This window comes from Haliotis cracherodii, unplaced genomic scaffold (assembly GCF_022045235.1).
Source record: "Haliotis cracherodii isolate W230 unplaced genomic scaffold, xgHalCrac1.p SCAF_3, whole genome shotgun sequence".
Classification (NCBI taxonomy): domain Eukaryota; kingdom Metazoa; phylum Mollusca; class Gastropoda; order Lepetellida; family Haliotidae; genus Haliotis; species Haliotis cracherodii.
The window spans coordinates 46,832,100-46,845,229 of record NW_027266286.1 but is presented as its reverse complement, the minus strand read 5'-3'; the positions used below and the strand labels follow the sequence as shown (position 1 = coordinate 46,845,229).

At 40.2% G+C, this 13,130-nt stretch overlaps 1 protein-coding gene across 1 annotated transcript; it reads right to left on the bottom strand.

Annotated features, from left to right (window-relative positions):
- Window positions 1-482: 482 nt before the first annotated feature.
- Window positions 483-12,778, bottom strand: LOC139473920 (uncharacterized). Its single transcript, XM_071256729.1, has 13 exons — window positions 12,700-12,778; window positions 12,234-12,263; window positions 8,692-9,018; window positions 7,858-7,941; window positions 7,621-7,779; window positions 7,241-7,270; window positions 6,587-6,910; window positions 6,126-6,332; window positions 5,025-5,054; window positions 4,527-4,850; window positions 2,228-2,650; window positions 1,498-1,573; window positions 483-849 (listed from the first exon to the last, which is right to left on the bottom strand). The coding sequence occupies exons 1-13, from the start codon at window positions 12,776-12,778 to the stop codon at window positions 483-485; spliced, it is 2,460 nt and encodes an 819-aa protein (XP_071112830.1).
- Between the last annotated feature and the right edge of the window lie 352 nt (window positions 12,779-13,130).

Here is a 13,130-nt window from a genome sequence, read left to right as displayed (position 1 = left end):
ATTATTATATCTGAAATAAGGAAACCCACTACCATCATGTACCTGTCTCACACGAGTTATATTAATGTTTACGTAAACAGGATTCACATTTCGGTTCCTAACAAACAGAATTTCTATGCAAAACTTGTCTAGATTGTGTTTGTGTTCTCAGTAGCTGCTATAGCGATCGGTGTTTCAGGAAAGTGTACAATGACCACACAACAATGCCTTTACTGATCATGATTACAGGCATTCTCTCCTCTTGACATCCTCAGGAAATTATATGTTATGACCTGAGAATGCAAAATATTTCTTCATGTTAAAAAATCTGTTTCTTTGGCGGTGTGAGATACAGTAGGACCCCTATCTGAGTGTTAATCCGAAATTGTGCAACAATTAAAAGTAATAATTTTCACATAGTTTCCAAGGAAGGTCTCACAGCACTGGTTGAGACATTTACCGCTCCAAGACCCTCTGAAGAGATCAGTTTCATCACAAAACATTCACAATCGGTATAGCCCGTGCGTAGAACCTTCAGTCTTCGTTCTTCCAGGTGGCTCCGTACAGTTAGTATGACCACGGTTAGGTTTAATGACTAGAGCATAGGTCAGTTCCACCTGTCCCGCGTTCACTTCAGTAACTGTCCGACCGGCAGATGGGCTGGGCGGACTTTCTGAAGAAGAGGAGGATACGTCTGAGCCATGTTCTTCAGGACGTTGACGAGCTTGTTGAGAACACTCTGGTTCAGCCTCTTCGCTATACAGAGGGTTCAGCACTGAGACATTTGCAGATGAATATTCCGAGTCAGCGTAGCCAGCTATTGGTTGCTTCCGTTCGTTTTCCTCATCCCCACGATGTTTGTCTTGAAATCTGCAAAGGCGAATATGTGTGAAACACTCATGGTGAACATGGAGTATGTTTAACAAAAATCGTGTTGTTTGCCATTCCTCCCGTTTGTAGCTGTAGTTTTGAAATACATCATTCCACTGATTTGTCACATTTACTGAGATGCCTTGATCATATCTCATTTTGAAATCCGTGACTGAGTTAACTGTTTACATCACATCTGCATTAGTGCAACCGCATAATACATTTTGAATTGAAGTAGTCTAACCTTGCTGTCACATGACATGCATGGGGTTGGTATAACGCCGATTCTAACGGCATTTCATATTTGAATCACGACGTGTCAGCTTCTTTAGGGTGGAAAGCTCGACGGGTGACACCCATGAGGGCGAGTAACAAACCTTTAAATAAAATCAGGGCGACAATAGCAATCTACAGAAGTAATAATCGTTAACTGGACATGATAGATTGTCGTAAACAATATTGGTTCAAAACAAATTATTAGCAATCTTCTTTCAGAGCAGAAACACATGGTTTGACATTTCTGACTGAAACACTATTCTGTTATGAAAGAAACTCCCATAATCCCTAGGAATATAATACAGTCGGTCTTTCAAAATTTATGTGCTGCATTTGTTACTTCAGGAATAATTACTTCCACCGGTCACTAACCTGTTGCAGAGCAAGATGACCATGATACCCAGCAGCACCATGATTCCTGCTGACACACCAGCCGTAACTTCAACAACTGGAAAGATGCATACAAACATTAAAGCATCCATTATCAGCGCCATTGACACAATGTATGCTTACGGTATAAAATTAGATTTCCAAGTTCTATTTTGTACATTAGGAAATAAATTCCAGGAATTCTTTTTGATCACCCCGCCCCGATTTCGCATGTTTAGCAAAAGCAAACCAAGAAGGGGGTCTTGGTTTACACACTTTTCCTCAAGATCACGAGTGACTTTACTTTCAGTGCCCATCAATATTGTATAATTGGCATATGACAGGTTTTCATCTCCACTATCAAGTTTTCCTTTTGCCATTTTCGAATATGTAGGATTAGTATAGGAGCAATAATATGTGTTCGGTTTAGAGGTTAAGATGTGTAACCCATAATGATTTGTGACTGATTTTTACCTGTATCCAAATATCCGATCGAAACCTTTGAATTAAAAACAAACCATTTGGCTTATCTTCAGGTTAACCTTTAAAGGTTAAAACATAAAGTCATTGTTCTGATATCATCTTGCAACTTTAAAAACTACATGTGTAATACCTTGTTTTGCACCTTGAACGGGAAATGTAACTGTATGAAATCTTTGCGATAACAAATCTAATATGAATACATGTAGTTGTAGTTTAGCTGATATGACGTATCAATTTGTAAAATACATACCGGGAAAACTGTACAGTGTTGCTTGCGTGTCATCAAGAACAGTTTTGTTATCTAAACCAGTACTTTCGGAAACCGTCGTGGTCGTCGTAGTCTGAGATGGTACTGTCACTGGTACGGGAGTGATTTCTGTTGGAGATGTTGGTAGAACTTCCGTAGTTATTGTCGAGGTTGATGGTGCGGATGACGTTACGGTAGTCGTCTTGTGTGTCTTTTCTGTTGTTGGTTGGTCTGTTGTCGGTGCCTCAGTTATCGAGACAGGTGTAGTTGCAGATGTTGTTGTGGATGGTGTAGGCGTTGAGGTAGATGTGACCATAGCTTCCGTTGTTACAAACGGTGTTTCTTGAGTAAATGTAGTCGTGGATGTGGTCGTGTTGACTGAGTCAGCAAACCTTCCAGAATAACACTGTAGTTGCAGCCTCACCTCTGGAATATAAGTTTCACAAGACACTCGACTAAGATGTATTCTGGATACTCTAACGAGATTACTCTGCTGTTTTAACTTATGTGTGCTTATGATTGTCAATTTGCTTTTAAAAAGAAGACATTGTTTGTTGATTTGATGTTTTAGAGAAAGGTTGCATGATGGTGGATTATGGAATACATGTAATCATTAAGTTTAAGTGACTGAGTGATTTGGGTTTGATCCCGATCTGAACTAAAGTTTTGTTTGTTTGTTGTTTAACGCCGCACTCAGCAATATTCCAGCTATATGACGGTGGTCTGTTCATAATCCAGTCTGGTCCAGACAATCCAGTGATTGACATCATACGCATCGATCGACGCAATTGGGATACTCCCGTTAACCAAGAAACAACATATATGTACCAAGCCCCATGTTTTCAATTGATAATGGTATAATGAACAGATATAGATTCACACATATAACACGTATTCAAAAGCAAAAGTTATTTTGACATACAAAAAAAAAGAAGTGAATCATCAAAATTATTTGCCGTGAGTGGGATTTTATCTTGGAAAGTATGTCGAAAGGTCCGGTAGCTTGCAATAGTCTAGGCAAATGAGTCATGACACCTAAGAGGGTTCGGGGCGATCGGGTAGCCTAGTTGTTAAAGTCTACGCTCGTCACGCCGAAGACCCGGTTCGATTTCCGACATGGTGTATAATGTGTGAATCCCATTTCTGGTGAAGCCCATATTGCTGGAATATCGCCAAAAGTAGCGTAAAAACATGCTCAACCAACAACCTAAGGGTTCCATACAGTCAGAAGCTAGTGTGTCCACCTAGGGCAGTGATACAGGCCTGAAACCTCTGCCTCATTGCGGACACTACACATTGACGAAAGGATTGGGGAAAGATAATCCGTAGGTTGAGGAGTTGAAATATATCGTTACGATGTTCCGTTTCATCCCAGACATCACCTCGACGCCAGTAGACACGCATCCTCCCATCGGATCGGTGAAGGAGGAAACGTTACTCATAAGTGAAGAGGGCCCCTCTGCACTGACGTGCTGTCCACAACAAGTGAGTAAGTGAGTGTGTTGGGTTAACGCTTGGAACAGTATTTCCATTATATCATGGAGTGCCAGCTTGATGTGGGAGTAAAGCCCGAAGTCTCACGCCGCAAGTGTTGTCTTCACCACTCGATACATTGACGTTGATGTTCTGCCGTCAAGGTTTGGCCTTATGGCTGAGCGCCTTGCACGGATGCTAACAGATACGTCTCTGTTGTCATGGATGGCACGGACTTGTTCTATGGAACCTGGATGCGTGTTTCGAAACTATATGTCTTGGTGAGGTGTTTGCATGGGTAGTCGGCCACTACTGGTACCCTCGCGGTCGTGATCGTTCTGTTGATGACGTTGCCATAAGTGCCTCATGTTGAATTGATGAGCGACGGCACGTTGCGAGGTCCAGGATTCAAGCCTTCCTACAGCTCGTCATCTGTCATTTTCACTTGATTTAGAATGGTGATATCTCATTAAAGCGATCAAAAGTGTTGGTTTCTGAAGCAATTTCTCCTTAATATTGGTTATTTCTTGCAACGAACATGCAATACCAGCGACATTTCTTTTGTTGGCATTCTTCGAGCTTTTTCATAAATAGTTTTCCTGCATCAAATCAGTAATATCAAGTTTTTAAGTGAAGAAAATCGAAGTCACAATAACTGTTGCATTTGAATATACAGTATTTAAGACAAAAAACGTGATCTCTATTTCACACGTTGGGCTTTCGTTGAAATGAATACTAAAGCAAAATTATGATGCATGAATTATGGCAATATGATGCATTCTAATCTTTCGAAAATATACCTGTTCATCAAATATATTCTTTTACGCACCTGTAGCTTTCGTTTGAATCAATAAGCAATATCTTCCAGCACCTTGGCCTTGAATATCCAAATCCAAACTGTCTAAACTATGAAGAAACGATTGTGCGTGATCTTTGCCTTTGTGGCAATCCAGGCTGTATTTGAGGACGTCAATTTTGAAGCTGACTTTGCAGTTCTTACGGTCTATCGTTGTGGGGTAGATGTCCACTGATCCACCAGCGGCGCTGACAACACGCAGACTACAGGAACAGCTGGAGAACTCGCCCGAGAACAGTGTGGAGTCCAGGTATATCCTCGTGCCTTGCTGAATCCCTGCACGACACATCCCAACAACTACAACATATTTGAAAGACATTTTATACAAACGCTAACTTGGTTCTTTCATTGAGCAAAATAAATCCTGTGAAGTTTAAAGCTAAAATAATTCCAAGGGACAGTTATTACAATAACAAAATAATCTTACAATACATTCTGACAAGTTGTAGAATAGAATAGCTTACAACACACCTGGTATGGCAGCTTGGGGACAAACGGCCACTGAAAACATACAAGTTGAAAATGAGAGTTTTTATTAAGTGCGGTTAGATTTAATATTGTCCATGGTTACTTCGGTTAATACATAAACAAGTATATGTATACACATGGGTATAATCTAACATAAATGTAATGAAACATGAAAGAGGGTCTATGTTCCACAATCTTTTCTTTTTTTCAAATGTATATCAAGACGTTGTAATTAGTGCGAAGTTGAAAACTATAACACTGTGTCCTCGCATGCGTAATTAGGCAATCATGTACTTGTAGCTTGTTTCTGACAGCAGTTGTGATCCAATATCCTGACCAACCGAAGAGTGAATGTTTAACTCAGACTGGCATTTGAGGTCTGCATGACAAGGGCCGTCATTCGAGGAGAGCTTGTATACGACTCCCACTGACACTGCAGCATTGACATGCATGCCAGTTCATATATCTTCATTAGAGTTTAGATTTTATCGACCGTGTACACGATGTGATAAATGTGCCAAAAGGGGTAAGCATGACAAATATGGCGGCGTTTCACTTATGGTTTCTGGCACAATCAACTGATCTGAAAGTTCCTTCAGACAGGTGTTCTTTATCGTGATAAAATTCTTGATGTCTACGTGAGACCTTGTGCCAGTGCCAGTGCCAGTGCCATAGGACATTCACCCTGGCGGACGACATGGGTCGTGCACGAGTGGTGTAGGATTACCTCCAGCAAGAGACTATCATTCGAATGCACTGGCACGTTCCCGAAAGCTAAATCTCAGGAGTTGCTGTTGAATTTGTTTGTCGCTGAAGCGACCGGTTCTAAATTACATCAAATTAATCAGATTAAGTTTTGGTCGTTAGCAAATGTTGACTTGTGTGCGCATTTTCATAACAATTTAAGTAAACATTACGTTAAAAGATTATCAGTGATTTAAGGAACCCATCATTCTTGGCTTGCCAATTGCCCGGACAAACCACTTTCACATATACATTTCAGGTTTGTCCAAGTCTATTTAGCACAATGGCCGTTTGTTTCCATTCGTCGTCTTGAGATGTGGATCTTACAAGAAATATGTGAATTATGAAACTGTTCCTCACAATCATTCCCTTCTGTTACTGATGGGGGAGTGGTTATCGACTCTGTTGAGGTAACCTGGGAGGTGGTTGACGATACCGACTCTTTTGAGGCGGGTGTTGGTGACAGGGATGATGTCACATGCGGTGTTGTTTTGGACGTAGATGATGTGCTCGTGTCTTGTACCTCGGCAGAAATCCCAAACGAACATTCGAGTTGCAGTCTCACCGCTGCAATAAATAGTCAGAATACAAACATGTCTAAAATGTATCCTTTATAACCTTATAGTATACATCCATCCTCAACATTTATAGATCATGTATATATTGTGTTACGTTGAAATAATTTCTGTACTCATATATTTTCGTTGGTTCATCCATCCCTCCATCATCCATCCATCCATCCACCCATTTATGCATTTACATACTCTCTTGTAACTTATTTGCATCATTTATCAGTTTATCGAATATATTCTGGTACGCACCTGTAGCTTTCGTCTGAAACAATAAGCAATATCTTCCAGCACCTTGGCCGGAAATACTTAAATCCAAACTGTTTAAACTGTAAAGAAATCGTTGTACGTGACCATTTCTGGTTTTACAATCCAGGCTGTATTTCATGGCATCAATACGGATTCTTGATTCGCAGTTCTTGCGGTCTATTATTGTTGGGTAGATATCTACTGAACCACCGGCCTCGCTGACAACCCGTAGACTACAGGAACACCTGGAGAACTCGCCCGAGAACAGTGTGGAGTCCAGGTATATCCTCGTGCCTTGCTGAACCCCTGCACGACACATCCCAACAACTACAACATATTGGAAAGTCTTTTGAAATCAGAAGTTCGACTGCAAATGTTATAAAACTTATTGACAACTTCACTTACAGCGATGGAAATAAATTCAATATAATTAAACAACTACAACATTTAAAAGTCATGTTACGTTAGAAGTTTGACACTGACGTTATGAACATTAATTGTACCTTTGGGACAAGTTTGTTGTTTTCGGCAACAATATATTGTCACTAAAAGTTATGTTTATAAATAACGAACAACAAGTCAAATTAGATATACCTGTTGCATGCCAGTTCATAGACATCTGATCATGATATTACATATAATACATATCTTACACACCTGGTATATCAGATTGGGGACAAACGGCCACTGAAACATACAAGATTGACTGAAAATATTACAGGTTTATCATTCAGAGTAACTGAATAATATGATGTCGTGTTGATGGCCATCTTACTGAGAGAAAATGTCTTTAAGCTGGAGCGCTTACACGAAGTGACATGATTCGTTAATACGGCAATCCATACATTTTCAGTGGGAACGCTACCACTTTGCTTCATAGATATGTAATTCATAAATAATCCAGCATTTCCGCTTCTTATAGTTCAACATTTCAAACTAACTTTATTCGATTCCTGTGTGTCCAAACTTAATATTCTAACAATCAATATATAATTCAGTTCCAATGGAACTTCTCTAGCAATCGGAATTACACTCACACTGATTCTCTTCTGTTACTGGCAAAAGTGGTTCAGTGGGGAAGACCGAGGATGTTGGCGACGACACCTCCTCTGTGGTGCTGATCTGGGACGTTGGGGACGACACCGGTACGGCCGATGTGCCCTGCGTGGTAGAGGCAAACGTCGTCGGCGGTATGACTGAAACATAAAGGCAGATGAATTACGGCCGACACGACATGTAACCAAAACCAACTGTGGTTGAAACAAAGTAATTACCTTCTAGCGTAGTCGTTATCTGCTCTGTTGTCATAGGGGTTGCTACGGTAGTTGCTGCATAACAGGAAACAGACAGCATCATCTCTGTAAAATATGAACACGTTTTGTTATCCTACAACTTTAAACACCCGGTCCCGAATTACGATGGTGTCGATGACAAGTCTATCAGTGATACGTAAAATGTAAAATACCCATGAAGTAGGGGCGGTGGGGTAGCCTAGTGGTTAAAGCGTTCACTCGTCACGCCCGAAGACCTATGTTTGATTCCCACATGGGTACAACTTTTCTTATGTTTCCGGTGTCCTCGGCATGATAGCTGGAATATTGCTAAAAGCGGCGTGAAACTATTCTCACTCACTCCCATAAATCAACTTCAGAAAAAAGCCAATGTTCTGTGTTATGCAATGATTTGAGGCGTTTCACTTGGTACGTCATAGAAAGTAACTTGTTGTCAGGCACTTACATACAAATGTACGCAGTGTCTCTCTTAGCTATTTCGTATAAGAACAGGCACAAAAATTCACCTTCGTTTAGAAACATACGCACTAATTTCTTGTCCGATGGAATATTATGCACATATTACACCCTTGTATATGAAGACAGCACATCTGTTGTGTATTTCTTGTTGACGAAATAGTGTCAGAATGAAATGGGTAAGACACAGCTTTGAAAGTATTTAATATCACTGTATGTAGGCTTCATTTCGAAGATAATCACACTTGACACATGTATTTGAAGTCTAGGTCTTTGGATGAGACATAACAGCATGGATAACGTGCTGAAATATAAAGGTTCATGATGGTTAAATAGTTCGTTATTACTGATTATAAATACCTGCAGCCTCAGTATAGACCAGCATACAGTGGGAAACAGGACCTGATCCTTCCAGCTTGAGATCAACAGTAGCGTTGAAATCCAGAAATCCGCTGTAAGATCCACCGGATGAACAATTCCTTATGAAGTTGAAGGAAGAAACAGCTATTGTTGCGTCACAGTTGACACTGTCTACAACAGGGAAACTGAAAGTGACGGATCCCCCGGATCCAGTGGCTGTGATGGAACATCTGCATGTGTCCATGTTGCTGGAGAAGTAGGACGTGTCCAGGTACACCCTCTTCCCGGAGATCTGACCACTGAGGCACATCGACCTCACTATGTTCTCTACAATGAAAGTAATTAACGTAATGTAATGGATTATGGGTGGCATTAATTGATAAAGTGCATCTGCCTTTGATGTACGTTTTGTTAAAGTATACAAGATATGCAGTGAATTAATCATTGCGAAGTAGCGCCGCCGTGCCACCTAGAAATGAAATCCCTTTTCTTTGGGTCTTCCATAGATATTTCGAAGCGTGATATCGACCCCATACATTGACGTGGAGGGACGCCATAATGGACCTCTGGGTAGCTGTCGCGTACATGTAGCTTGTGACATATTCATTATCAAATTATAAGGATTATGAGTATAATGAGATAAACATATCGGGTTTGTTTAATTCATACACACAAAATTAATGTCATATAAGTTCAGATAAGATATATGGATGAACTTACTTAGTACTCCAACTTCTAAATGCATCTCAAAGTAGTTATGTCAAAAAGTTCTTAATTCAGACTATTGGTGTTAGTGTGAGATTTAAAACTGTGAACCCTTCGGTATCAAATCAAAGATTTCACACACAAGTGCGATTACATTCGCATGACAAAAGTGAAAACTGACTTGGCATAGGTGGATGGTCTGCTAACACACATGAACTGAATTACGCAATGATAATAAATGAAAGCTACCTTGTGAACATTCCAAGACATAAGATTTTGTGTGAACATGAATCGAGGTATTCACATTATAGTGCACAAGAAACATGATGCCAGGTGATAGAGGAGCGTCAGTCCCCATGCCATGGCCGTGCCTGAAATATATATTGCACTCCCTTCTCGTTTTCATTCGGGTTGTTGTTCAAATTTCCACCCATATATTATTCAATATTTTTTTATAGACACCAGAACGCTACATACTGCAATCTACATATGATGATACCATCCGTGTGAACTGGCGACACGGGTGGCCCAGCCGTCTAAAGCGTCGCAATTCGCTGTGCAGAGTTGCGTCCCTTAGGCACTCCAGAAACCTATAATTTCGGGTTCGAATCCCGGTTCTTTTCGATTCGTCTCGATTCTAGGTTTGTCAGCACCATACCTGTGCTTGTGGGTTCCACCGAAGTGGTAAATGTGAAGACCTGAATGACTTCAGGCTTTCCTCTCTCATCAATGTTACGTTCTTCAATGGCCAATCCACCAGGCCCGACCGGACACGTACGCGTCATGCACGTACAAGCAACGTAACGTCATTCATTATAAGTATCTAGGTAATATTTTCAACATGAGATGAATTACCTCCCTTTTACATACACATAACCTGGCAGGAGGAAACAGGTACAAGCGTGATGCTGACGCATGTGTTTCCGTCAGGGTTGAATTGAAGCATTGATGGCTAAAACTGCAGTTGTAGAGTATTTGAAAAGATACCTTGAATCATGTTTACATCTAATTAGCAACAGTGTCCGTATTGAATACCAGTCATCTTGACGAGGAAGTGTACAGTCAGTAGTTTTTGTGCAAAAATGTTTTATATCTAGCAGGGAATCTGATCATTGTAAACATGTTCCTTCAACAAATTGTTGACACAAAGTTCCATTCGCCATGCATTGTTCAAGTATACAACTGAAGTATTAATGATAACTTGGATTCCAGTGAGTGAGTGAGTGAGTGATTGAGTATGGTTTGAGTATTTAGCAATATTCCAGCAATATCACGGCGGGGACACCAGAAATGGGCTTCACACATTGTACCCATGTCGCGAATCGAACCCGGTCTTCGGTGTGACGAGCGAACACTTTAACCACTAGGCTACCCGACCGACCCTTGGATTCCATATTCCGTCGGGTGGGCAGGCTTGGTTGGTCGTTGCTCGAAATATCAAGAACTGGGTTGTCTGGTTAATATTAAATTAGTTACAGGCGGGGTCACTTAGTCGCAATGTGTCATGAGTGCGGCGTTAAACAACAAGCATTAAAATGTATCAGGTACGAGGAAATCATTGCCCGTCGGTAAACACGAGCACATGATTCACTTTCCGTGTTCAGCAACTTACAGCATAAATTGTTGTTGGTTTTGATGAATACAATGTAATAACTATTCATTTTAAAACCAGGGGTCGTATAGATAAAGCAAATCTACCCTGAAAAGCCTTTTCAAATAAATTTCTATTTTAATATGTGTGTAATAATGCGCCTATCGGTATGAACTATTTACGGCGAGCCCTGAACACACGCACATACTATCCACGACTCACAAAGACACACATATCGCATGTCAGGCTTGTCCGTTGCTATTATGTACTCGAAAGCACACATAATGAGCAATGCTGTATCCATGTCTGCATAACATGCAGGGCGGTGGGAACAGTTCAACAGCTATTGTTTTCAACAAGACGCATTCCTTTAAATGCTTAATTATAGGCAATCACTCACCGAATATTGACATAGCATTACACTAATTATATTGTATTTGCAGAGCATTACCTGATATGTATGATTATGTGTTATGACATACGTGCCTATGCGCACTGTTTTACTGAAGAGACTGAGAGATCCTATCAATATATCTTATTATTCGGGATCTGTTTCGGTGTGAGGGACAGTCGGGTAGCCTAGTCGGGTAGCCTAGCGGCTGAAGACCCGGTTCCTGACGTGGGTACAATGTGTGAAGCCCAATTCCGATGTCCCCCGCCTTGATATTGCTTGAATATTGCTAAAGGCGGCGTAAAACCATACTCACTCACTCTGTTACGGTGTATTACCAACGGCTAGTGGTTGGCACATAAACAAAATCATATGTGCCACACATTTGGCAATAAGGCCATTTTCAATTGTGTTAACTACTTAAGGTGTTAGGAATGGCAATTTTAGACTTATAAAGACCTTATTTTTCATTTTGGAACATTACACCGCAATATGATAGTTAGAAAACTTAAGTTAAAATAGCTTTTCAATCTTGATTACTTAACACAATCATGCTATTTCAAATATAATATAACTGTGTTAAGGTGCAATACAAAACACTTTAGAACTATGAATGAGTAAAGAAAATGCATTACATTTATTGACAAAGTGACACAGTGTATGGACAACAACTTTTTTATGTTAATGCAGTAGCGGCGTTTGGGTAAAGATCCTTATACCGTTGTCACGCAAGACTGACAACGGTATAAGTATCCATACCCAAACGTCACTATTACAGTATAATAAAAACGTTATCTATAAACTGTTTCGTCTTTGTCATCCGTCAACTGCTAAGAAGGCTTGTGAAACAATTACCTTCATTATCGGGTGTCGGGCACACTGCACCTGCAGTGAAAAGATGAAGTTACGAGGCAGGTAATCATAGAGACAAAGACATACTTTATCCAACAAATTAAAGTCACCCTCATACCCCTGCTAGAACTCAGAGAACGGATCACTTACATGTCCACTCACTTTCCCAAAGCATAGGAGACCTAAAATATTATCAGATTTCAGAAAAATGGTAAATCTAAGTGCTATGTATGGGCTACAATCTCAAGCCACACATGAACGTAGATAATATACACATTAAGAGTTGATGATTTATTAATAAATCATTTAATCCGCTAATCCAATATGTTAAACCAGTCATTATTGGTCAACATGTATGCATATACTTCATTTAATTACAGGGACAGGTTAAACATTGCAAAATTACTTGTATCCCTCCTACATAGAGTAAAGGTATATACATGGAACGTTCAAATGTAATTTCCCTTACCTTTACTGCTATTGATGATCAGGAGAAACATGTATATAGCTATGTATAATCTAACGGTGTAATTCCTCTCGATTTCCATAATTAATGAAAGTATGTGCAGCTCTTACTCCTCGGACCGTGAGATCAACGTGTTTCCCATGTCAGTCACATTCTCTGTACTGTGGAACATTCATACAATGGTTCGTTTGATGGTATCGTATTTCCACCCTAGATCGCGTGCAAGCTCACAGACGTGTAGGCCAAAGGTAGATATCGCAGTCTGATTTGAGAACACACCTACAGTGTACTTCTAACTGATGACCAAATGTGCTTGAAATGTGTGAGTGAGCTTGTTAACGCCTATCTGGACAGTCAATATTAACATATAAATAAGTAGTTGAATGTTCGAGGAAAATTAAAAGAAATACCTTTACTACTGCTGACACAGGTAA

Coding starts and splice junctions, on each gene's coding strand:
- LOC139473920 (XM_071256729.1), bottom strand. CDS start 12,778: ATGGAAATCGAGAGGAATTACACCGTTAGATTATACATAGCTATATAC. Junction 7,942..8,691: donor GGTCTATACTGAGGCTGCAG/GTATTTATAATC, acceptor CATATTTTACAG/AGATGATGCTGTCTGTTTCC. Junction 1,574..2,227: donor AACACTGTACAGTTTTCCCG/GTATGTATTTTA, acceptor GCATCTTTCCAG/TTGTTGAAGTTACGGCTGGT.